This window comes from Loxodonta africana, chromosome 8 (assembly GCF_030014295.1).
Source record: "Loxodonta africana isolate mLoxAfr1 chromosome 8, mLoxAfr1.hap2, whole genome shotgun sequence".
In the NCBI taxonomy this organism is placed as follows: Eukaryota; Metazoa; Chordata; class Mammalia; order Proboscidea; family Elephantidae; genus Loxodonta; species Loxodonta africana.
Window position 1 is genome coordinate 99,996,250 of NC_087349.1, and position 24,505 is coordinate 100,020,754.

Here is a 24,505-nt window from a genome sequence, read left to right on the forward strand (position 1 = left end):
TCTGCAGACATTCCTCTCATCAATTACCAGACCTTCCCTTGAGCTCGGGCTCCCGCAAGTGTAGGTGTCCTGCACCTAAATGAGCTGTAATGGACTCACCTGAAGTGGAGGACATGAGAAACAAGTACTCTTTGTTTTAACAAAGAACTTGGTTGTGAGAGAACCCCTGGCTGGCACTTTTTCACATGAGTAATGACATGTGCTGGGCACTAACCAGATTGATCGAGATGAAGGTTTTAAATGTGTTACTAGCGAGGACAGTTATTAGTCACATTTTGTTGATGAGGAATCTAAAGCCCAAGAAGAAGAAAGAACTTGTCCAATGTCACATGAAGCCACTCTCGGTCTCGGCACCATTCTGCTTCCACAAAGCAGCAGCACCTGCTTTCTTACCCTTCACAGCCAGATGGCCCTTGGTTAGATGTTTGATTTCAGGTGTTAAGAGGTGCCTAAGGTCAAAGCCTTGCTGAAATCAGATTCATTTTCAGCAGGCTGACTTTGCATCTGCCCTCAGGCCCTGCAGACCAGTGTTGAAGTGGAATTGATGATGCTCTTTGGAGCTCCTGTCCCTGCATTCAAGGAAGGAGGGAGGATGGGGGAGCCTCTGGGTGGCATAAAGAGTTATCATACTTGGCTGCTAACCGAGAGGTTAGAGGTTCAAGTCCACCCAGAAGTACTTTGAAAGAAAGGCCTGGCAATCTACTTCTGAAATACCATCCCCTGAAAGCCCTGTGGAGCACAGTTCTACGCTGACACACATGGGCTGCCATAAGTCAGGGTCAACTCCACAGCGACTGGTTAGTGGATAGGGGAATTAGGGCAAAGGGATGGGGTGAATACTCAGAATACGCCATGAGGCCAGTTCTCCTGCTAGAAATGAGCTGTTAAGTCATATAGTAGGGGAGAGAAGAATGCTATTGCTATTTTGGAAGAAAACAAACAAACAAAAACTTTAACCCACAGCTTTCTACCCAAGTGGCTTTATAATCATCTTCATGTCTCACTGAGTTTGGGATGATCCAGATAGCAAAACTGCATGGTATCTTCTGGGCACGTGGCCCCCCTCATGATTAAGGCCAGGCTGTGAAAAAAGAGGGGTAAGAGACCTGCTCTGTCAGCAAGACCCAGAAAGAGTCTTCTGAGAGCCACCCCAGGCCTCCTGTGGGCCGTCTTCCCCAGCTCTTACCTCACCAACCATTTTCACATCTTCTCGCCCATACCAGTCAGGCTCGTAGACTTCATGGAGTGACTCAGTGAGCTTCATGGAGGCCTCCTGCATGCCTAGTGTTGGACAGAAACAACTCCTGTTAGATAGAAACGGGCGATGAGTCTTCTCCTCCTCCCCCTACTTTTCCCAATGAGAGAAAAATCATGAGAAATTGCTAATTATTTAAGAAACAATTGTGAAGGCATAACCACTGCTTGCCTTTATAGTCACATCATTCCCTGAGGGTCTCCAAAACGTCTTTGATCACGTTGTGCATTTTCTATTATTTATATGATATTGATAGATACTGTGTCTTGAAAAATTTCAATAACCTCTTCTGAAAACAACAAAAAATAATAATGATATGTTCTGTATGCTATCATTTGCTAATTGGCATCAAACCATAAATGTATAAGATACCTAGAATGATGATCCATAAAACTGCAGAGTTCTAAAAATAAATTCATCCTAGACAATTTTAAATACAAGTAATAAAGAATTTTAGAATCAGGCAGAGGAGAAATCAATAGGGTTTGAGAGTACAACCACTGAAAGTGATTTAAGTGGTCTTAAAACAAATTTAAAAACGAAAAAGAAAAAGACTTTCTTTTTCTAATAATATTAAAAGCTATGAATACAGTTTTAAGTCACAATTCTCAGAAAGGTTAAATTCTTAAGCATATGGGTCAGAACTTTCATTAGAAAATGTATTTGGTATATTACAAAAATATGTTTATTAATAGCATTTTTGAGTGTAACATGGTAGAATAAAGTGTCACCAAGTCTTTTCCAGCCACCCCCCCCTTTCAAAAAAATTTTTGAGTTAAACTGCAAGTGCCAGATTGCCATGGAGAGAGCTCACGGCTGAGAAGAAAACAAGGTGCCTTCTTTGGCTGGTGACCGTGAAGAAAAACCTTCTTGACACCAGACTCTCCCTACCATCTCCAGGGTGAGACTTGAACCTGTGAACCTCTGCTCATAACAGTTTTTATCACATGATCAATTGTTAATTGCTGCCAAGTCAGCTCTAACTCATGGCAATATTATATATAACAGAACTAAATGTTGCCTGGTCCTGTACCATCTTCATGATCTTTGATATGTCTGAGTCCATTGTTGTGGCTATGGTGTCAATCCATCTCATGGAGGGTTTCCCTCATCTTCGCTGACCCTCTACTTTACCAAACGGGATGTGCTTTTCTAGCAATTAGTCATTCCTACTCACATGTTCAAAGTAAGCAAGACAAAGTCTCGCCATTCTCGCTTCTAGGGAACATTCTAATCAATACATAACCTTTTTTTTTATGTGCATTTCTGTTTGAAGGCATCTTATTGAATATATATTGCTGACTCAGGCCAACAGCACTATCACTGATGCCTGAACAAAGCTTATCTTGTACGTATTTTCTCTGTAAGACACATCACAGCCTTCATGTGCTTGGGAACACTAGACAACTCTTCAACACTATTCTTAGGGGCCATTTTAAGTAGTGAAATCACCAACAAAAAGCACAAAAATGCAAAAATTGTGGCACTAAATAGACCACAGAAAGGCCACTTGCTTCCAGTATGAGAGTGGAAACAAGAAGGCAGAACGTCGCCTTGTTCATCCTCAGCTGGGAGGGTGCACATGAGGCGATTCAATTTTTTTGCTGCTCTGTGCATGTCTGTGAATGACTGTGAAAGTGTCTCAAGTATTGGCTTTGGGTTACAAATCAATTTTACCCAGTAGAAAATTTGCAAATACAGAATCAGTGAACAATGAGCACGGACTGTATATATAAGGTAGTCAATTCTGAGTTCAAAAAATTGTGAGAAAAGGAAAAAATTGAAGACGTCTGAAGTCATAAAAGAATATCCTTGAAGAGGATGTCTAAAACACAATATGTAATCTGGTATTTCATAATACTTTTTCACTCGAAACATAGTACATTCCCTTACGAGATGTAGGTATATATTTGGTCTTTAAATAATAGAATTTTAAATGTACTTTCACGGCCACATGAAGTTTGAAAGCCTGTAACCATGAAGACTATATCACTGAGTGTGTGAGGACATCTCTAGAATGAGGTTGACTGTCCACACCTGTTGAAACAACCACCACAAGATGAAGCGTTCTAGACAGTCTACAGTAGGAAAGGTCTGATCGTGGAGATGGCTCAGAACTGGGCAGCAATTCAATCCACTGTGCATGGGGTTGTCCTGAGTTAAAGGCTGACTAGATGGCAGCTAACAAAAACAACAAGGGGCAGGGGAAAAAAAGAAGCAATGACGACTTAAGTCTCTATGGACCCTGGTATAATTATTCGAGAATAAGTGCTGAGACAGCCAAAAATGATGCAGACGCCTGTATCCTTCCCCTAGGGCTCTGAATCCAAGTGAGTGAGATGTTCTCCCTTATAACTGTGTAAGAGTGGACCCCTTGAGGTGGTCACACATTAGCCTGAGTCTCCATGTTTACCTTTCCCTAAATACCAGCATGTCTATAGCCAGAAATGTACCCCTTGAATGCATACCACAAGTTAGTCACTAGTTGATGCCCTGCTATAATTCAGATGCCAAAAGACTTATGAAGTTTCTTTTAAGTCTTTGTCTTAAGTCTCACAGAAATTATAAAGAGCTATGTAAATATAAAAAAAAATTAAATTTTTATATTTTATGTAAATATGTGCTTAACAATGTCTTAAAGAAAAATGGTGGCACTGTAGGACAAAAAGCCTTTGAGGTGAAAACGAAACTATGAATGTAAGCTTAAAATATAAATAATGTAAGACTTTAATGATTGAAGCTAAAACCACAGTGGTGCAGTAAATATGTCTATTAACAGCCAAAAATAACTACTAATTACTGCCTGGATAAGCACTAATGGATAATTTGGAAAAAATCAATTTTGACATGGAAATAGTTTCCTGAACAACATGGCAAGCACTTTGACAGATATGCCGGTGAACAAGCCTCAAGCCCTACTCTTAAGGGGCATAAAAGCCAGTGGAAATCTTAGGGAGTAAGAAGAGGAAAGAGGAATGATTCATGCAAAACACTCTGCTGATAAAATATAATAAAATATATACATATAATAGGAATGGAAAAATAAAAGCTAAAACCCAGTTCCCTTCAAAGTAATTTGGCAACATAAAGAATAAATACTAAATGCTGCCTCTGGCATTTAATAACATCTAGTGTCCAATAGGAAACCCTGGTGCCGTAGTGGTTAAGAGCCATGGCTACTAACCAAAAAGTCGGTAGTTTTAATTCACCAGGTACTCCTTGGAAACTGTATGGGGCAGTTGTACTCTGGTTGCTGAGTTGGAATTGACTCAATGGCAATGGGTTTTTTTTTTTTTAGTATCCAATAATTTCTTAAAAGATTAGTGATTTCTAAAATTGTAAGACAACTGGCCAGCATCCTGTATAGAATTATTATTTACTATTGAATAGAACCGCTTCCCTCTCTTCAAAGTTTTGGGCCTTCTCCAAGCCATTTATCATAACATCCTCTACTTCCTCTTGCAACCAAATTGTGAACTTCTATTTTCATCTTCTAAGATTTGTTGCATAGATTGAACAGCTACACAAGTTCTTTTAGCTTAAACAGCCTGCGGGTATATGTTTTGGTTAAAAATAATGTCAGTGAAAATATATTATGACAACAACAGCAGCAGTGATCATCCAAATTATAAAAAGAAATCTGAAATCTTGCAAGTATCAGGCAGCTTCTCCCTGTTATTTGGAAGAGAGCTGTTTAAGAAGACAGAGCAGTCGCCTCATCAGAGTAGGAAGGAACATCTTTTGCCTAGAGTCTCAAGGAGGAGGACAAGTATGGTACCAAAAGTGTAGAAAAAATACCACAATGTGAGGTAGCTCCATAACAGTCAACCCTATCACTCAGGTCATGCTTACACATAAAAAAATCACATACAACTGTGGTTGTTGCTGTTGTCAGCTGCCATTGAGTTGGCCTGACTCATAGCAGCCCCATGCACAAAGGAACAAAATGATGCCTGGTCCTGCACCATCCCCATGAGGGACTGCAGATCAGACCATTGTGATCCATAGTGTTTTCAATGGGTGATTTTCAGACATAGATCACCAGGCCTTTCTTCCTAGTCTTCTCAGTCTGGAATCTCTGCTGAAACCTGTCCAGCGTCATAGCAATACACAAGCATCCAATGACTGATAGATGAGTCGTGGCTGTGCATGAGGTGCACTGGTCAGGAATTGAACCCAGGTCTCCTACATAAATGGCAAGAATTCTACCTCTGAACTATCACTGTCCCTGTCACATACAATTAACGTACTAATGATACCACCTAGCCCACACTCCATTTAGAAAAAGATCTTGAGTGTTCATCATTCCTGGGTCAGGTTTCCACCACCTCTCAAGTCAGTGACTCCAGAATTCCAAATTCCTACTAGATCTCTCCACTTAGATAGCCTACCAGTACCTCACACTTCACACATCCAAAGCAAACTCATAACTTGCCTGTCCAAAGCTGTTCCAATTCTGTTCCCAATCCTCATGAGTGTCACCCAGCAGCTAACTTAAAGGTTGGAGGTTTGACTCCACCCAGAAGCATCTCAGAAACAAGGCCTGGTCATCTAATTCCAGAAAATCAGCCATAGAAAACCCTCTGGAGCACAGTTCTTTTCTGAATCAAGTGGGGTCACCATGGATCAGAACCAACTTGACAGTAATTGGAGGTTTTTAGTAGGTATTCTTGCCAGCAGTTTCATTTCCTCTAGCCTAAATGTCACACAGTCACAGTAATTATTTTTTCTAAAATGGCAATCTGATCATATGGCTCATTCCCTTTCCGACAATAATGACTTCCCATTGACAGAATAAAGCTCCAATGCCCCGATATGATGCATAAAGCATTTCTTTATACAAATGGTACTTATGTTTTCACTTCTCATCCAGATCAGCTCCCTACTTGGGCCTTTCTGGTCTACTTGTTCCCTAAAGAGCCCATGCTTCCTCCTGCCTCCAGACCCTTTGTACATGTTGCTTCTCCTACCTAGAATGTTCTTCCAACACCAACCTCTTTCTCTGCCACACCGCATCACCTAATGAACACCTATGCCCCCTTTCTGGGGCCATTCAAGTGAAAGTTCCTTAGAAGGGCCATTCCTGACCCTGTCTCCTGCCCCTCAGGGAGGATGGGGGCCTGGCCTCAGTTGTGGTGGCACTTGACACATACTGCTATTAAAACATGTATTACAATATATTTCTGGCTTTTTTGTTTCTTTAACTGTCTCCCCATCTCCACCGCGAGCTGCTTGAGAGCAGGTACTGTGTCTCATTCATCTATGCATCTCCGGTTCCTACAACAGTGCTGGGCCATTTATGGAATATTACTCAGCCATGAAGAGAAATGAAGTCCTGAGACACATCACAACATGGATGAACCTTGAAAACATTATCCTGAGTGAAATAACTGAATCACAAAAGGACAAATATTATATGATTCCCACTTATATGAAATACCTAGAATAGGCAAGTGTATATAGACAGAGCTTTATTAGTGGTTACCAGGGGCAGACGCAGGGGGAGAGACAGGGGCTGGAGGGTGAAAAGGACACTCACTCCTTGGGGGACATTGAGCTTCAGTTGGAGTGATGGGAAAATTTGGGAATGGATAGTGGTGATGGTCGCACAACGTGATAAACTCACTGTCACTGAATTGTACAAGTAAATGTTGAAACGGTAAATGTTTTCTTTCATATACATTTGCCATTATTAAAAAATCTACCTTGCAAAGTCCAAACACCAGTGAAAATAATAAAAACCTACAGAGGTGACTGCCAACCAGAGATCAACGAGAATGGGATAAACAGCAGAGCTCACTTAACCTCATTTCACAGAACCACAGTTTTAGAACTTTCAGGGCTTCAGAGAGAACAAGAGCACTTTATAGATGAGGAACCCAAGGCAGCTGAAAGGTTCCATGATTGTCTCACAATTAACTGTCTGTGGACCAGACCCAGGGCCCACAACTCTCCGGGGACAGTCTCATTCTTCTATAATGCTGCCTGCACAGGACTGGCCAGTATTTCATTCCACTGTGCGAGAGATCTCCATGAGTTGGGGCCTACTCGATGGCAGCTAGCAATAACAACAACAATAATAACTCCTTCATCACAGATGGGACCATTGGAAGTGGAATCCAGGGCACTGTCTGACAGAAACGGGGCTTTCATCTACCACTGAGGATCTGCCTAGAATAACTTCTCACTCTGAGTGTATTCTCTGTCTAGACCACATCAAGGGAAAGAAGTGTACCAGTCATTTTGAGCAATGTTCTCTGTACTAAGGAGTTAAACAGCCCAAAATATATAGACTTCGGAAAGAGAGTTTACTCATTTATTCAACAAATCTATGCACATTTTTCTTTTAATCAGCTAACATAGAGAGTGTTTGGTGCTTGAATTAATGTGACTTCTTGTATTCCAATCCTCAATCAATAATACAAGGAAAACCTAGATGGCTTTTATTTTCTGACCTATTACAAATATTTAAGGCAGAGTTCATTTTAACTTCTGGAGCAGTTAATTATGAGCTATATGAATTTGTGGGAGTTAAATTCTCTGAGCCTTACTTCCTTACGAGTGTAAAATAAGGTTAACGACATTTATCATATATCTGTATCGTGAGCTTACAAAAAGGTAATATGCCTAAAATGCATAGCATAATCTGGCACACAGTAAGTGCTCATGAAAAAGTAATGGGAGTAAGTTATTATTCCATTGTACAAATGAACTCTAATTTGTGAAACTAATGCTTTACCATCAGACTGGCACCGGGTCTGGGGTTGTTAATGCTTTACCGTCAGACATGTAGTTCAAAGGTAGTCTAAGAAAACAGATCTAAGCAAGGGTTCAAGAGACAAACACACCAGAGTACACAATCTGACCCTGTTGTTTACCAGTGACAGGGCCTTGAACAAGAGATTTAAACTCTCTGTGCCTCACTTTCCTGATCTATAAGATGGAGATAATAATAGTGCTTGCCTCAGAGTTGTCATGAGGATTAAAATTATATCCCTGGCATATAAGCCAGTTGCCAGTCAATTCTGACTCATGATGGACCCATATGTTTCAGAGTAGAAATGTGCTCCATAGGGTTTCCATGGCTGTGATCTTTTGGAAGTAGATATCCAGGCCTTTCTTCCAAGGAGCCTCTGGGTAGCTTCAAACAGCCAACATTTTGGCTAGCAGCCAAGCACTTAACCATTTGCACCACCCAGGGACTCATTGCCTGACATAGAGATAGAAAGCTCAAACACATCTAAGTTAAAAAAAAAAAATTGATTTTTTATTTTCACTAATTTTTTATTATTGTGACTGATTTTTCATTATTAAGATATTTAGGTTTACATTATTTCATTATCTATCAATACCTTCATAGTTAATTTCACATATACACATTAAAATTGTTAGAATAAATTTTTAGAAACAAAACCCCTAGGTCAAAAGATAGGTTTAAAAAAATAAATAAAGGAATATTTATTAAAGGCTTTTGCCAAATTGCTCTCCAGAAAAGAGGTTCTGATCAGCAGCCTATGAAAGGGCTCCTTTCCCCAATAGCTTTGGCAATGCAACGTCTTACGGTCTTTTAAAAGAACAAAATTCTTTGAATATTTGGAAGAAAAATGATGGTATCTCCCTTTTGAAGCTATTTAATTGTCGTTGATTACACACGGGGCTAAGCAGTTTTTTCACATTTATGATCCAGCTAGATGTCTGCTTTGGCTACTTTTCTCTTCATATTTTTACGTTTTACCCCCTTTTCTTCATTTAGTTTACTTACTGAGGTCTTCATATCTTGCTTCACTTTCAGTAAGCACGTTGTCAGATATGATGTTTTTTAAACCTGTGTAAGTTTTACATGTTTATGAGGCCAAATCCCTAAAACTTTTCCCTTTTAGTTTCTGTCTTTTGGGTTGCCCTTGTAAAGACCTTCTCCACTCCAAATTATAGACTAAGTCTACTGTATTTTATTCTAGTACTTTCGGGTGTTTCTTTGTATATTTAAATCTGTATGGTATCTGGAATTAGGAATGAGGGATAAAGTGTGAGGCTGGGAATCTCACTTTTTTCCTATTTGGCCAGTTTTCCCAGCACCCCCAGTCTGATGATCTATTCTCACCCTACTGATCTGAAATTGTGCTTTATCCTCTTTCACATCTGTGGGCACACTTGGATCTGGTTCAACGCAGGCAGCATAATCATTTACAGCAGCCGTAGATGGGGCATACCTTCTACCCCCGTCTTCCTCCTTCACTGGCCTCATTTCTTTGCCTTGCATGGAAGCAGCCAGAAACAAATGCCAGGGCCTTTCCAATCCCATACACTTGGCAGGGTTGCAGGTGCAGCTGGTCCACACAAGTCAGAGGCAGTCCAGGGCATGTTTCCTGCCAAACTGGCACCTGCCTCTGCCTCCTACCTTGTTCCTCCCATTAGAGGGCTTAAGTGAGTCTGTGAGTGTTCTCCCCCTTGGGACAAGCCCTCCCTCAGGATGTGAGCCAGCTGTAGGTTTTCATAAGCAAGGTCTCCAGCTCACTCTGTCTAACAAACCTTCCTAGAAATCTCTGGCACGTGGGTGGCACCTATTTCTAGTTTCCAGCATAAGAGCAGGCATATTTCTTTCTTATTACCATTTCACTGGGAATATGGGGGAGGATGAAATTGAACACCTGTGCTCAAGTACCCATCTTGCCAGAAAGACAAATGGCTCTGCAACTAACACTAAATCCTGTCCCTCTGCAAATTCCAAAAACAACCTGTGCTTGGGAACATGCAGGAAACAGCTCATACACATTACCTTTGATAGCTGCTAAATATCCCCGGAGTTCTCGCTGAAGTCTGGTACCCTCTGCCTGAAAAACACACAAACACAGAGATGCTGAACGATCTTGCCTACATCTTGCATGCAAACATGTGAGATGCTTAAGTGAAAGTCTCAAACATATTATTGCCAGAGGCTTATTCTCGGGTGAACATAAACATGTGCACATAGACTAACAAGGTGATCCCTGTTAATCCAGATATTTCTAGAGAATTTGATTTCGCTTAAAAGAAGAAAGGGAGAAAGCGTGTAAGATTTTGTTGAGTGGGAAATATGACCCACTGCAGCCTCCTATATATTCAAGAACTATCAAGTCTCTAAATTTTGACCCATGGATTAAATGGTAAAAATAAATGTCCACTGTTCAATACGGTAGGTGTTGGCCACAGGTGGCCGTTAAGTACTTGCCATGTGGCTAGTCCAAATTGAAATATGCTGTGAATGTAAAATACACACCCGATTTCAGAGACTTAGAATGAAAAATATAAAATATCTCGTTAATATGTTTCATACTGATTATATGTTTAAATGATAATATTTTAGACATACAGCATTAAATAAAATACATTATCAATATTAATTTCACCCATTACATTTTACTTTTTTGAGGTGACTGGAAAATTTTACATTGTATACGTAGTTTGCGTTATATTTCTACTGGACAGCAGAGAATTAGAGAAATTGTTTTAAAGTAAGTTTTGATATATGAATGTTTGTTTTGATTTGGATTCTCCTTAGAAACTTTAAGACTTCAAGACTAGAATTAGATTGTAAGTAGTTTATTTGGTAGCTGATCCAGGAAATGCCAACAGGGGAATGGAGAAATGAGACAGGGCAGGGAAGAGAGTCCTTTCATTTAACAGCTGAGCACTTAACCACTGTGCTACCAGGGGTCCAGTGCAGCTATAGTGAGATTATTTCCATAAAATCTATGTAAGGCCCAGGGAAAGTTTTCTATATTTATGTTAAGATGAGGCTATTTTTGCAACTCTTTAGGCCCAGGTCCTACTAAATAAAAGTTCACAGTTTACTCGTTTGCTGGCACATGTAAACTTCAACCATAATGGTTCTATTCAGAATGAAAAAACAGAAATCATCAAAGTCCTAAACAATTGACTCCCTTTCTAGTATCTCAACATGGCTTAAAATCAAAACTCTAGGTTTCCCCTGTGTTGCTGAGCCATTCAAAAATATAGTACAAAGGCAAACTGCCACAAGCTAGAGCAAAAACACGTGATGGGTTTCTAAAACAGTGAAGTAGAAAACTCTTTCCAGGGAGAGGGTGAGGAAAGCAAAGAGAAAATGCTGACGACTAACACTCAGCAAAGGGGAAAGGACAAAGGGGTTCTGGAGAAGAAACAGACAAAGGGTCACCACCAAGAAAAGGAAGAAACCCAGGAAGAAAGAAGTGGGTCTTTCCCCTACTGAGCATCTATTATGTGACAGGTTCTGTGTCAGATCCTGAGCATACAAAAAGCTGAAATATATGGTTTTGTGAGGTTCTACTGTTGTCAAATCCATGCTTCACCTCCCTACCAGACCTGTCCCTGGGGGAAGACGATCCTTCCTGTCCCATCAACATCAGGCTTGGTCATGTGACCTGATTTGGTTAATGAAATGTGAGTAGATGAGACATGGGCCACTTCTGAGCAGAAGCTTTAAGAGCCATCCCAGGGTCCTGACATCTCCTTTCCCTCTACCATTAATCTCATAATGTTCCAGATAGGAGTGGCCCCTTCGGCCTGAATTCCAGAATGCAGAGAAATTAAAGCACAGCTGGTGTTCATACGAGAAATAAACAACTGTTGTTGAAAGCCACTGAGGTTTTGTTACCACAGCATAACCTGCTGGATACAGTGGTTCACCAGCAATGGTGGAAATATCGAAAGGTGGCAAAGGCTGAAGTCTAACCAAAAAAAAGCCCAATGGAGTTAGGGGCCAGAAAAGCACTGAAGACATTCACAACAACATTTCAGAAAGGAAACCAAATTGGAAAGGTTGAGAAAAATTGGATGGTTAGAGACTTAGTTTCCTAGCGCTGCTGGAACAGAAATACTACAAGTGGGGTAGCTTTAAAGAACAGATATTTACTCTGTCACAGTTGAGGAAACTAGGGAGAGGTCCTTACAGCTGACAATCCACGGAGTTCCTGGGCTTGGAGATTCATCTGCCTCCATCACCCTCAGATAGCGTCTGCCTTCCCCCTGTTATGAGGATTGAATTTTGTCCCCTCAAAATATGTGTTGTAAATTCTAACCCCTATACCCGTGGATGTAATCCCCTTTGGGAATAGGGGTTTCTCTGTTATGTTTATGAGGCTAGATCGGTGTAGGGTGTGTTTTAAGCCAATCACTTTGAGATATAAAAGGAGATTAGGCACAGAAACAAGCAAGCACAAATGGGGAAAGATTAATGCCACATGGAGATCACTAAGAACCGGAAGAAGAGAAGCTGAAAGAGACAAGGATCTTCTCCCTCAGTGGACACAGAGAGCCTTCCCCTAGAGCTGACACCCTGAATTTGGACTTCTAGCTTCCTAAACTGTGGGAAAATAAATTTCTGTTTGTTAAAGCCATCCACTTGTGGTATTTCTGTGATAGCGGAACTAGATAGCTAAGACACCCTGTGTCTGCTGATTTCTGTGTCTTAGCTGCTCTTTTTATAACTCAGAAGTGATTAGTTTTAGGACACACACTACACTGAAATGCCCATTAACATAACAAAGAAAACCCTATTTCCAGATCGGATAATATCCACAGGTACAGGGGTTAGGATTCCAATACATATTTTAGAGGAGACAACTCAATCCATAATAGTCACCAAATGGTGGCTAGTGATGGGAAGGGATGAATGGTACTGTGAGACGACAGTAAGGCCCCAGATGTCAGATAATTTAGAGAGAATAATGCCTGAAATAGTAGAAATATCAGATATCAGACACATTATTTACCTGGACAGATCTAAACCCAAACCAATCTAAAATCTACAGCCCTACAATGTGCAATTTGAAAGGTCTAAATCCCCAAAAGCCACACTTCTCAAACTGGAGAAGGGTAGACCATAGGGGTACTTAATGGTTTGTCTAGGGCACATGAAGCCACAGACTAAACCTAAAATATCACCGTGGAACATTACTTTATTGAGGTTGGGGCTAGGGGGAAACAAATGGAGGCAAGACCACCATTTTACAACCAATAAACCATTCTGTTATAAAGTAGAATGAATCCCTGCATAGTTCCCTAAGATGAAACACAAAACTTCATAGATGTCCCCTGGTTTCAATTGTCTGCTTTAGGGCCTGGCTGTACTGCTCATGGTCCTTCCAGGGAAAAGTCTCAGAGGCACTGAGCTGGAGAAAGGAAAAACATGGTCAATATTCCCTTTGCTTTCCCTTCAGAAAGTAATACAGGCCAACCCTGGTTATTGACGATTATGAGTCACCAGGATTATTCAAATAGCAAAAAAGTAGTGGGGAAAGAAATATTTAATGAATAAAGCATGTCAAATTAAGTCACTGCCTTTTCTTTCACAAAGAGAAAGAATGAAATAAGTCAGGTTCCAATCCATACACTGAATTCATCTTGCCAGAGACAAACAATAAACATTTTTAAAAAATAATATAAGGATCCCAGAAGAGGTTTTTTAGATATTAGAAAAGTGAAAGAAAGTTCAAATTGTACAATAATGGCTTAAGTAGAGGAGTTCAGTATAAGCAGATAAACTGGAGGGTAATTTAAACGACTTCTGTTCATTCCAATTATTAAAATTCTTAATTTTCCCCATGAGTATGAAGGTCTCATAAAATCATTCAGTAATAAGATTGAATTTCATCTAAAATTCGGCCTGAATCAAAACAATAAAAGCCTCTGAAGAGAAATTCTTCACCTACAACATCCTGGAGAGTAGTTTCTGCTACCCAAATCCAATTTTAACAATGAAATTTCTTTAGCATCATTATTTTATGTGAGTCACAAAGATGTTTTTAAATTAACAAATACATTCTTATAGCCCTGCCGAGCTTTCACTGAATCTGAGGTTCATTCCGATTTCCTTGGGAAATTCCCATCTCAGTAATTCAGTCTTGAACGATGTACGCACGCACATGTGTGTGCAGAAAACAGATTCAAAGTCCAATGCCCTTGAGGCTGCATGCCTATATTTTCCCCTTCTATTTCCGTATGACATTTTCTACAAGATAAGATAAAATTATTATTCTATCTCTCGGTTACACTTTCCTCAGGGCTTATGGCAACAGGAGGGAAGTAAGTCTATTATAATTAAGTTGTCTGGATTGCCTAGTAATATTCCTCTTTGCATGAGTTCCAAGAAGGATCTACCACCTGCAAAACTCCTTACTTTGGCATATCATATAATAACGTGGCTCCAGTGTTGGTCAGAGGTTCTTTACTTATTTTTTTCCAATCAAATCACTTATCAGCATCAGGAGCCGCTGCTTCTCAAGCCCAGACAGTTCCCCAGGCATTGCCTTCTGCCCACACAGCCCAAGGGAGTCTGCCTGCTCTTCTTTCTCATTAAAGCTACGCCCATCCACTCTCTCCCTTGGGGTCCTGCACAATCACAGGGCTGTGGAACGGGAGGCAGTCTCCCCAGTTCTCTGCTGCCTGGCTGTCCTGAAAAACAATCCAGGGTCATTCTAGGTCTCATCACAGAGATATGAAAAAAATAACAGGCATATAGAAAGCATACAGGGACAATTTTTTTTTTTTTTTTTTTTACCAAGGTCTGAGAATCACTGTCTCTAGTAAAAAAATCTTTGTATTCCTTTGCTGAGTGCTATCTCAAGGCTGTTGCTTTCTTTCCTTACTCCTGCAGGCATTGCTCATCATATCGCCCCCCATGGATGAGAGTGAAGTTTAAAATCTAGTTAAATAAAGAAAGTGTAGCAGTCACATCACCATGGAGTATGTTAGATACTTTTGTTGATCTATACAAGGAAATTACATTCCATGCCTAATTAAATGTGCTTCCAGATTGCACTGATCCTCAGTAACATCAATTCCTTCATCATGTGTATATATGTCTTGGAGATAGGGGTGTGGTTCACAGGTTTGCTGCGCTCCTCAGAATTCTCGTTTGTAAGTCTCTATTCAGCACCTTGGACAGCTGCCAAACACAAAACTGAGTTCCGAATATTTAAATAATCTGTGTAATGTAAAACCAAACTTGTTGCCCTTGAGACAATTCTGACTCATGGCATCCTCATGTGTCACAGAACAGAACTCCTCCGTAGGGTTTTCTTGGCTATAATTTCTCTGGAAGCAGATTGCCAAGTCTTTCTTCCATAGCACCACTGAGTGGGTTCAAACTGCCAATCTTTAGGTTAGTAGCCCAGTGCAAACAAACTGTTTGTGCCACCCGAGTACCCTGCGTAATATCAAAGGACCACTTATGAAGGCTTCTTGCATCACAGTTTCCTACTGGACTCGGATTAAATGCATGGAAGAGTCACAGGCAATTTTCAGCAAAGTGAGCCAAGTCCCTGATAAGAAGAGCTACAGAGACTTTGACATACAGTACTCGAAGTGACTCAAAAGTCCTAGAGCTGTGGAAAACCACCTCTAGGCATTGGGCTTAAAAACAGGGCTGTATTAAGCTGTGATGAATGAATGTGGTTAATGAATCAAGTTATTTACTATTTAGACAAACTAGATTTTGAAGCATTCAAAAAATATTAATATTAGTACAGTATTTTTTCACAAATAATGCACCCACGTAAATAACACACCCACAAATATAACACACATATGTGTGGAAAATAATGTGTAAGGGGGTTGCATGCTTGATAAAAAAAAAATGTGTTATTTGCATGTTATTTGTGTAAACATATGGAAATACTATGCTTAGGACTTCAGGAGCCAGGAAGAGGTATAACTTTGTCAGCTCACCTTTAACCCAGTTACTTCTGCCCAGAACAAAGAAGCCAGAGTTGACGTATTGATTTGATTGAATTGTAGACAAAATGCTTAGAAGGAAGCAATAGCTTCTAAGGAAAAAAGCTCAGGGCATCAACAGTGCAAGGGTTAAGCACTTGGCTGCTAACCAGAAGGTCTGCTGTTTGAACCTGCCAGCTGCTCTGCAGGAGAAAGATGTGGCAGTCTGCTTCTGTAAAGGTGTACACCCTTGGAAATCCTATGGGGGCAATTGTGCTCATCCTATAGGGTCACTATGAGTCAGAATCGACTGGACAGGAACAGGTTAGTAAGTTTGTTATTTCAATTTTATTAGTGCTTTAGGTGAAAATTTACAGTGCAAATAGTTTCTCATCTAAAAATTTATACACAAATAGTTTTGTGACACTGGTGGCAATCCTGCATTGTCTCAGCACTCTCCCCTTTTCCCTTTCCTCTCTGGGTTCCCCATGTCCATTCATCCAAATAGTTTCTCATTCAAAAATTTATACACAAATTGTCCCATGACACTGGTTGCAGTCCTGCAATGTGTCAACACTCTCCCATTTTCTCTTTCCACCCTGGGTTCCCCATGTCCATTCATCCAGTTTTCCTGTCCCTTCCTGCCTTTGCATCTTTGCTTTTGGGCAAGTGTTGCTCATTTGGTCTCATATACTTGATTTAACTAAGCAGCATGTTCCTCACATCTGTTATTGTTTGTTTTATAGGCCTGTCTAATCCTTGGCTGAAAGGTGAACTTTGGGAGTGGCTTCAGTTTTGAGTTAGCAGGGTGTCTGGGAGCCATAGTGTCAGGGTTTCCTCCAGTCTTTCTAGGATCAATAAGTCTGGTCTTTTTTCGTGAATTTGAATTTTGTTCTACAATCTTCTCCCACTCTGTCCGGGACCCTCTACTGTGATCCCTTTCAGAACAGTTGGTGGTTGTAACCAGGCACTATGTAGTTCTTCTGGGCTCAGGCTGGTGGAGGCTGAGGTTCATGTGGTCCATTAGGCTTGGACTAATATCTTCCTTGTGTCTTTGGGTTTTTTTTTTTTTTTTTTTTCATATTCCTTTGCTCTGAATGGGATGGGACCAATAGATGTATCTTAGATGGCCACTCACAAGCTTTTAAGACCCCAGACACTACTCAACAAAGTAGGATGTAGAACACAGTCTTTATGAATTATGTGATGCCAAACAACCAGGATGTTCCCAGAGACTACGGTTCCCAGCCTTCGACCCCAGTAACTCAGTCTCTTAAGGTGTTTGGCTGTGTCTAGGAAACTTCTAAGACTTTGCATTGGTCAAGTTGTACTAATTCCCCTATATTGTATGTTATCTTTCCCGTCACCAAAGTTAACACTTGTCTACTACCTAGTTAGTGATTTCCCCCTTCTCTTTTTTTTTTCTACCCCTCCCCTTTGAATATCTATCAAAGATTTCTTTTTCTTTCTGTGTGTAAACCTTTTCTTGAGTTTTTATAATAGTGGTCTTATGCAAAAGTTGTCCTTCTGTGATTGACTTATTTCACTCAGCACAACACATTCCAGATTCATCCATGTTGTGAGATGTTTCACAGATTCATCACTGTTCTTTATAGTTGCATAATATTCCATTGTGTGTATATACCATAATTTGTTTATCCACTCATCTGTTGATAGGCACTTAGGTTCCATCTTTTTGCCATTGTGAATAATGCTGCACTGAACATGGGTATGCATATGTCTACTCATGTGATGGCTCTTATTTCTCTAGGATACACTCCTAGAAGTGGGATTGCTAGATTGTGTGGTATTTCTATTTCTAACTTTTTAAGGAGGCACCACATCATTTTCCATAGTAGTTGTATCATTTTATATTCCCACCAGTAGTGCAGAAGAGTTCAAATCTCCCTGCAACCTCTCCAACATTTCTTATTTTCCGGTTTTTTGATTAGTGCCAGTAAAGTTGAGGTGAGATGGTATCTCATTCTGGTTTTGATTTGCATTTCTCTAATGGCTAGTGATCATGAACATTTCCTCCTGTGTCTGTTAGCTTCCTAAATGTCTTTTGCGAAATGTCTGTGCATATTCTTTGCCCATTTTTTAATTGGATTATTAGCCTTTTTGTTGTTGAGGTAATGAAATATTCCACCGATTTTAGAGATTAGACTCTTGTCAGATATGTCATAGCCAAATTTTTGTTCCCAGTCTTTAGATTCTCTTTTTACTCTTTTGGTGAAGTCTTTTGATGAGCGTGTTTAATTTTTAGGGGCGCTCAGTTATCCAGTTTCTTTTCTGGTGTTTGTTTATTGCTAATTATGGTCTGTATTGTATTTATGGCATGTATTAGGGCCCCCAACATTGTTCCCATTTTTTCTTCCATGAGCTTTATTGTTTTAGGTTTTATATTTAGGTCTTTCATCCATTTTGAGTTAGTTTTTGTGGATGGTGTGATGTATGAGTCCTGTTTCATTTTTTTTACAGATGGACATCCAGTTTTGCCAGCACAATTTGTTAAAAAGACTGTCTTTTACCCACTTAATGGACTTTGATCCTTTGTCAAAGATCAGCTGACCACAGATGGATGGATTTACATCTGAGTTCTTGATTCTGTTCCACTGGCTATTTGTTTTTAAATTCCCACAAAAAGAGCCCAGGTGGCACAATGGTTAAGTGCTCAGCTGCTAACCAAAAGGTCTGCAGCAGGGCTTCAGATCAGAATGGAACCAAAAGCTGAAACAGAAATTTTTGCCAGAGTGAAACTGAAACCCAAATTAAAAAAAAAAAAAAAAATCTGACCCCCAAACCAAAATAAAAAACCATTATTTCTTTACTCCACTATTTTCAGTTCAATGATCATTTTTAAGTTGTAAACAAGACCATTGAATCATTTATACTTGATTTGCATCTGGTACCCATGTATGCCGAATGCTTCTCTGGCATGTGGCCGGTAAGGGCACAGTTCATTGCTTTGGCAAGCAACATTGCACAGCCACAGCTATAGGTGATGACTGCTGTTATCCAGGACAACTCACAGGCCTGTCAGAGTTCACTGTTTCTGGTCCTTGCTGTCTCACAGTAATGCGAGCTTTTTCTACTGAAGCTGTGAGAAGTACTCAGCAATTTTGAGAACACTCATAGCCAGAAATCTGAAAGAGCTGGTTATACTGCATTGAGTCCTGAACAGAGTTCCATGTGAAAGGAAATTTGTCAGGTAAGTATAAACATTTTAAACGTACATTATTCACATTTTTAAGTGTGATATCTAAATTCAAGAAATAGAGTACAATTTTTTGATGATTCCATTCCTGTATTCAATCTTGATGTATTCTGGGATCATACTGTGGGAAACCCTGGTTGCGTAGTGGTTCAGTGCTACGGCTGCTAGCCAAAAGGCTGGCAGTTCACATCCGCCAGGCGCTCCTTGGAAACTCTATGGGGCAGTTCTACTCTGTCCTATAGGGTTGCTATGAGTGGTAACTAACTCAATGACAACGGGTTTGGTTTGTTTTTTTTTTTTTTTTTTTTTTTTAATCACACTGTGATAGTTAAGATTGCATCACATTAGCTGGGACATGCCCCTAAGTGTCTATATGTGATCACCCCCATGATGGGATCTAATGTGAGTAGTCAATCAATTGAAAGGGCATTTCCTTGGGCATGTGGCCTGCATCCAAATATAAGTGGGCTCTGGTTTTTGCCTGCACTGGATCCTACAGCTGGCTCCTGTTCATTTGACCTCCAGTTCTTGGAACTTGATCTAGCAGCTCACCTGCTGACCTTGTGAATGATCAATCTTCACAGCCTGTGAGCAAGAGCCCTACTCTCTGACTTACTGATCTTGGGTTTGCCAGCCCCTGGACTACATAAATCAGGAGAAGCCTCTATCCTGATCCATGGACTTGGAACATTCCTGCCTCTACAATCACATGAGCTGTTTTCTTATATAAAACGTTCTATATACATATTTTGCCTTAGTGGTTGGTGCATAAATTTGAATAATGGTCGTATTAACTGGTCTTCCCTATAGGCATATGGATATTATCCTATCACTGACAGCATTGTACATCAGGATAGATCTCGAAATGTTCTTTTTGACGATGAATGCAACACCATTCCTCTTCAAGTTGTCATTACCAGCATAGTATACTATATGATTATCCAACTCAAAATGGCCAACACCAGTCCACTTCAGTTCACTAATGTATAGGATATCGATGTTTATGAGTTCCATTTCATTTTTGACAATTTCCAATTTTCCTAGATTCATACCTCATACATTCCATGTTCTGACTTTAATGGATGTTTGCATCTGTTTCTTCTCATTTTGAGTCGTACCACATCAGCAAATGAAGGTCCCAAAAGCTTTACTCCATAAGCGTTCTTAAGGTCAACTCTACTTTGAGGAAGCACCTCCTCCCCAGTCATCTTTTGAGTGCCTTCTAACCTGAGGGGCTTATCTTCTGGCACTATATCAGACAATGTTCCGCTGCTATTCATAAGGTTTTCACTGGCTAATTCTTTTCAGAAGTAGACTGCCGGGTCCTTCTTCCTAGTCTGTCTTAGTTGGGAAGCTCAGCTAAAACCTCTCCTCCATGGGTGACCCTGTTGGTATCTGAATAGCAGTGGCATAGCTTCCAGCATCACAGCAACATGCAAGCCCCCACAGTACAACAAACTGACAGACACATGGGGGGATATTGAATGGTTTAAAGTCAGGAAAGGTGTGCGTCAGGGTTGTATTCTTTCACCATACCTATTCAATCTGTATGCTGAGCAAATAATCCAAGAAGCTGGACTATATGAAGAAGAATGGGGCATCAGGATTGGAGGAAGACTTATTAACAACCTGCATTATGCAAATGACACAACCTTGCTTGCTGAAAGTGAAGAGGACTTGAAGCACTTACTGATGAAGATCAAAGACCACAACCTTCAGTGTGGATTACACCTCAATAAAAGAAAACAAAAATCCTCACAACTGGACCAATAAGCAACATCATGATACAAAGAGAAAAGGTTGAAGTCGTCAAAGGTTTCATTTTACTTGGATCCACAATCAAAACCTATGGAACCAGCAGTCAAGAAAGCAAAAGATGCATTGCACTGGGCAAATCTGCTGCAAATGACCTCTTTAAAGTGTTGAAAAGCAAAGATGTCACCATGAAGACTAAGGCGTGCCTGACCCAAACCATGGTATTTTCAATCACATATGCATGTGAAAGCTGGACAATGAATAAGGAAGACCAAAGAAGAACTGATGCCTTTGAATTGTGGTATTGGTAAAGAATGTTGAATACACCATGGACTGCCAAAAGAACGAACAAATCTGTCTTGGGAGACGTACAACCAGGATGCTCCTTAGAAACAAGGATGGCGAGACTGCCTCTTACATACTTTGGGCAAGTTGTCAGGAGGGATTGGTCCCTGGAAAAGGACATCATGCTTGGTAAAGTACAGCATCAGCAGAAAAGAGGAAGACCCTTAACAAGATGGATTGACACTGTGGCTGCAACAATGGGCTCAAGCATAACAACAATTGTGAGGATGGTGCAGGACCAGGCAGTGTTTCATTCTGTGGTACACAGGGTTGCTATGAGTTGGAACCAACTCGACAGTACCTAACAAGAACATATATGTATTTATACACTTTACAGGTTTTGCTTCTCTAGAGAACCCAGCCTAAGACATTTGGTACCGAGAGTGGTTCTAGAGAAACAAAATTGTAAGGATAAGTTTTCTAAATTGGTTCTCAAGTCTGGTTAGTCTTAAAGAAGTTAATGACTCTGCTTCTAGCAGTAAAGAGAGCACTGCTTATCCACAGTGTAAGGTGGTAACACAAACACACAAAATATCAGGTACTGGTGAAACAGATCAGGTATTGGTGAAAAGCAAGGCTCTGAGTGAACACATGTGTGATATCTTTCTACAGTTTGTCAGAATGAGAAGTATAAGGAAGCTGGTTGGTTGGCCCTACTTTCTGTAGGCCAACTGGTGAAAGAAAGACGTGCTCAGGGATTCAAAGTATAAACTACCTCAAAGTTTCCACTTGTGTTTTGAAAGACAGCCTTATTTCTTGTGGTAACAAAGCTGATATTCCTGAAAATCAAATTCAGATTATTATTGTAAGACTGGCTGAATTACAATGCCAGCTCAATTTCCAACCTCGAGAGGTGTCTGAAGTTAAAGTGAGGGCATTGATTGAGAAGAAATGGGATCCTGAAACTTGGGATGGGGACATATGGGCAGATAATCAGGAAGCTGGAGATGCTGAGCCCCTAAACTCTGTTGAATCACTCCTGCCAACAGAACCACTCCCATCTGAAGAGACTACTTCATGGTTGTCTGCTAAACCACTCTGCCCAGAAAAACCATTAGCCCCTCCACTCCCATCTAATGAAATTAGCCCTAGCCCAGCTGCCTCTAAAGAGCCCTTGCATGAGTCATTTCCTGAGGCATTGCCTGAGGCAGATGCTTTACAAGACAATGCTGAAATGTTCTCAAAACAATTCCACACTACCAATTCTGGCTTCTAGACCTATAACTAGACTTAAGTCCCAGCAAGCCCCCAAAAAGTAAAGTACAAAGTGTGACCCAGGAGGAGGTACGCTATACTCCAAAAGAACTACTTGACTTTTCTAATATGTACAAACAGAAACCTGGGGAATATGTGTGGGAATGGCTATAAGGGTGTGAGATAATGGTGCAAGGAACATAAAGATGGATCAGTCTGAGCTTATTGATATGGGTCCACTAAGCACAGGTTCTTCATTCAATATTTCAGCTCAAGAAGTCAGGAAAGGATCTAATACTCTATTTGGTTGGGTTGTTGAAGCATGGATTACATGGTGGCCTACACTAAACCAAGTTGAAGCACCATATCTGCCTTGGTATACTATAGAAGAAGGTATCCAACAGCTTAGGGAGATTGACAAGCTAGAGTGGATTTATCAGGTTAGACCCACAAACCTACACATGGAATGCCCAGAGGACACACCTTTTACTGCAACTGTGAGGAACAAGTTTGTGAAGGGAGCTCCAGCATCCTTGAAGACAGCTGTGATTGCTATTTTATATAAATCAGATTTGACAGTGGGAACTGCCCTAACTGAATTAAGACACCTAACTACAACAGGGCTGATTAGATCCCATGGTTGTAGGGGCCAAGTGGAGGCACTCAATCGACAAAGATAAGGTGGGCACAGTTACAGTAATGGAGAGCAGAATCAAAGCAATAATCAGAAGAGTCTGACTTATATGGACTTATGGTGTTGGCTACTTAGTCATGGTGTCCCTAGGAGTAAAACCGATAGGAAATCTACTAAATATTTACTTGATCTGTACAAACAATGAATTCTAGGTCAGGTGAACAATAGTCTAACTCAAATCACCAGAATAGTGAGTCACGGTCCCTCAATCAATTCCCAGATTTGAGAGAGTTTAAGACCCACAACCCCTTGAAAGAAGGGGAGACCAGGTCTTCTTGAGAAAGGACTCCAATATACTGCCAAAAATTTATACTGTTCATCTCTCTCCCAGCCTTCCCCAAAGGGATCTACGGCCTTTTCTGAGAGTGACTGTTCACTGTGGAAAAGAAAATAATCAGACTTTTTGGAATTACTGGATACTGAATCTGAACTGACACTAATCCCAGGAGACCCAAAACATCACTGTGGCCCACCAATCAGAGTGGGGGCATATGGAGTTCAGGTTATTAATGAAGTCTGGGCTCATGTCCATCTCACAGTAGGTCCAGTGTGTCCCCTAACTCATCCTGTAGTGATTTCTGCAGTTCCAGAATGCATAATTGGGATATATATACTCAGCAACTGGCAGAACCCCCACACTGGATCCCTGACAAATGGAGTAAGGGCTATTATGGTAGGAAAAGCCAAGTGAAAGCCATTAGAACTGCCCCTATCTAGGAAAATACTAAACCAAAAGCAATACTGGATTCCTGGAGGGATTGCAAAGATTATTGCCACCATCAAGGACTTGAAGGATACAGGGATGGTGATTCCCATCACATTCCCATTGAACTCACCTATTTGGTCTATGCAACAAACAGATGGATCTTGGAAAATGACAGTAGATTATCGAAAACTTAACCAGGTGGTGGCTCCAATTACAGGTGCTGTTCCAGATGTTGTTTCATTGCTTGAGCAAATTAATACATCTCGTGGTACCTGGTATGCAGCTATTGATCTGGTTAATGCCGTTTCCTCCATACCTGTTTCGAAAGGTCATCAGAAGTGGTTTGCCTTCAGCCAGCAAGGCCAGCAATAAACCTTCACTTGCCTACCTCAGAGATATATCAACTCTCCAGCCCTCTGTCATACTTTAGTCCACAGGGACCATGATCGTCTTTCCCTTCCACAAGACATCACACTGGTCCATTTCATTGATGACATTATGCTGATTGGGCCTAGTAAGGAAGAAGTGTCTATGACTCTGGACTTACTGGTAAAATATTTGTGTGCTAAGTGGGTGGGAAACTAAACCTACAAAAATTTCACCTCAATGAAATTTCTAGGGGTCCAGTGGTGTGGAGCATGTCGAGAT

At 40.6% G+C, this 24,505-nt stretch overlaps 1 protein-coding gene across 1 annotated transcript in view; it reads right to left on the reverse strand.

Annotated features, from left to right (window-relative positions):
* The window catches only part of LOC100668333 (amphiphysin), a 289,557-nt gene that overhangs the window by 99,212 nt on the left and 165,840 nt on the right, over positions 1-24,505 (reverse strand). Inside the window, exons 3-4 of the mRNA XM_003406912.3 lie at positions 10,032-10,086; positions 1,187-1,281 (exon numbers count right to left, since the gene is read on the reverse strand). Of these exons, the coding sequence (XP_003406960.1) occupies positions 1,187-1,281; positions 10,032-10,086 (150 nt within the window). The remainder of the gene's footprint in view (positions 1-1,186; positions 1,282-10,031; positions 10,087-24,505) is intronic.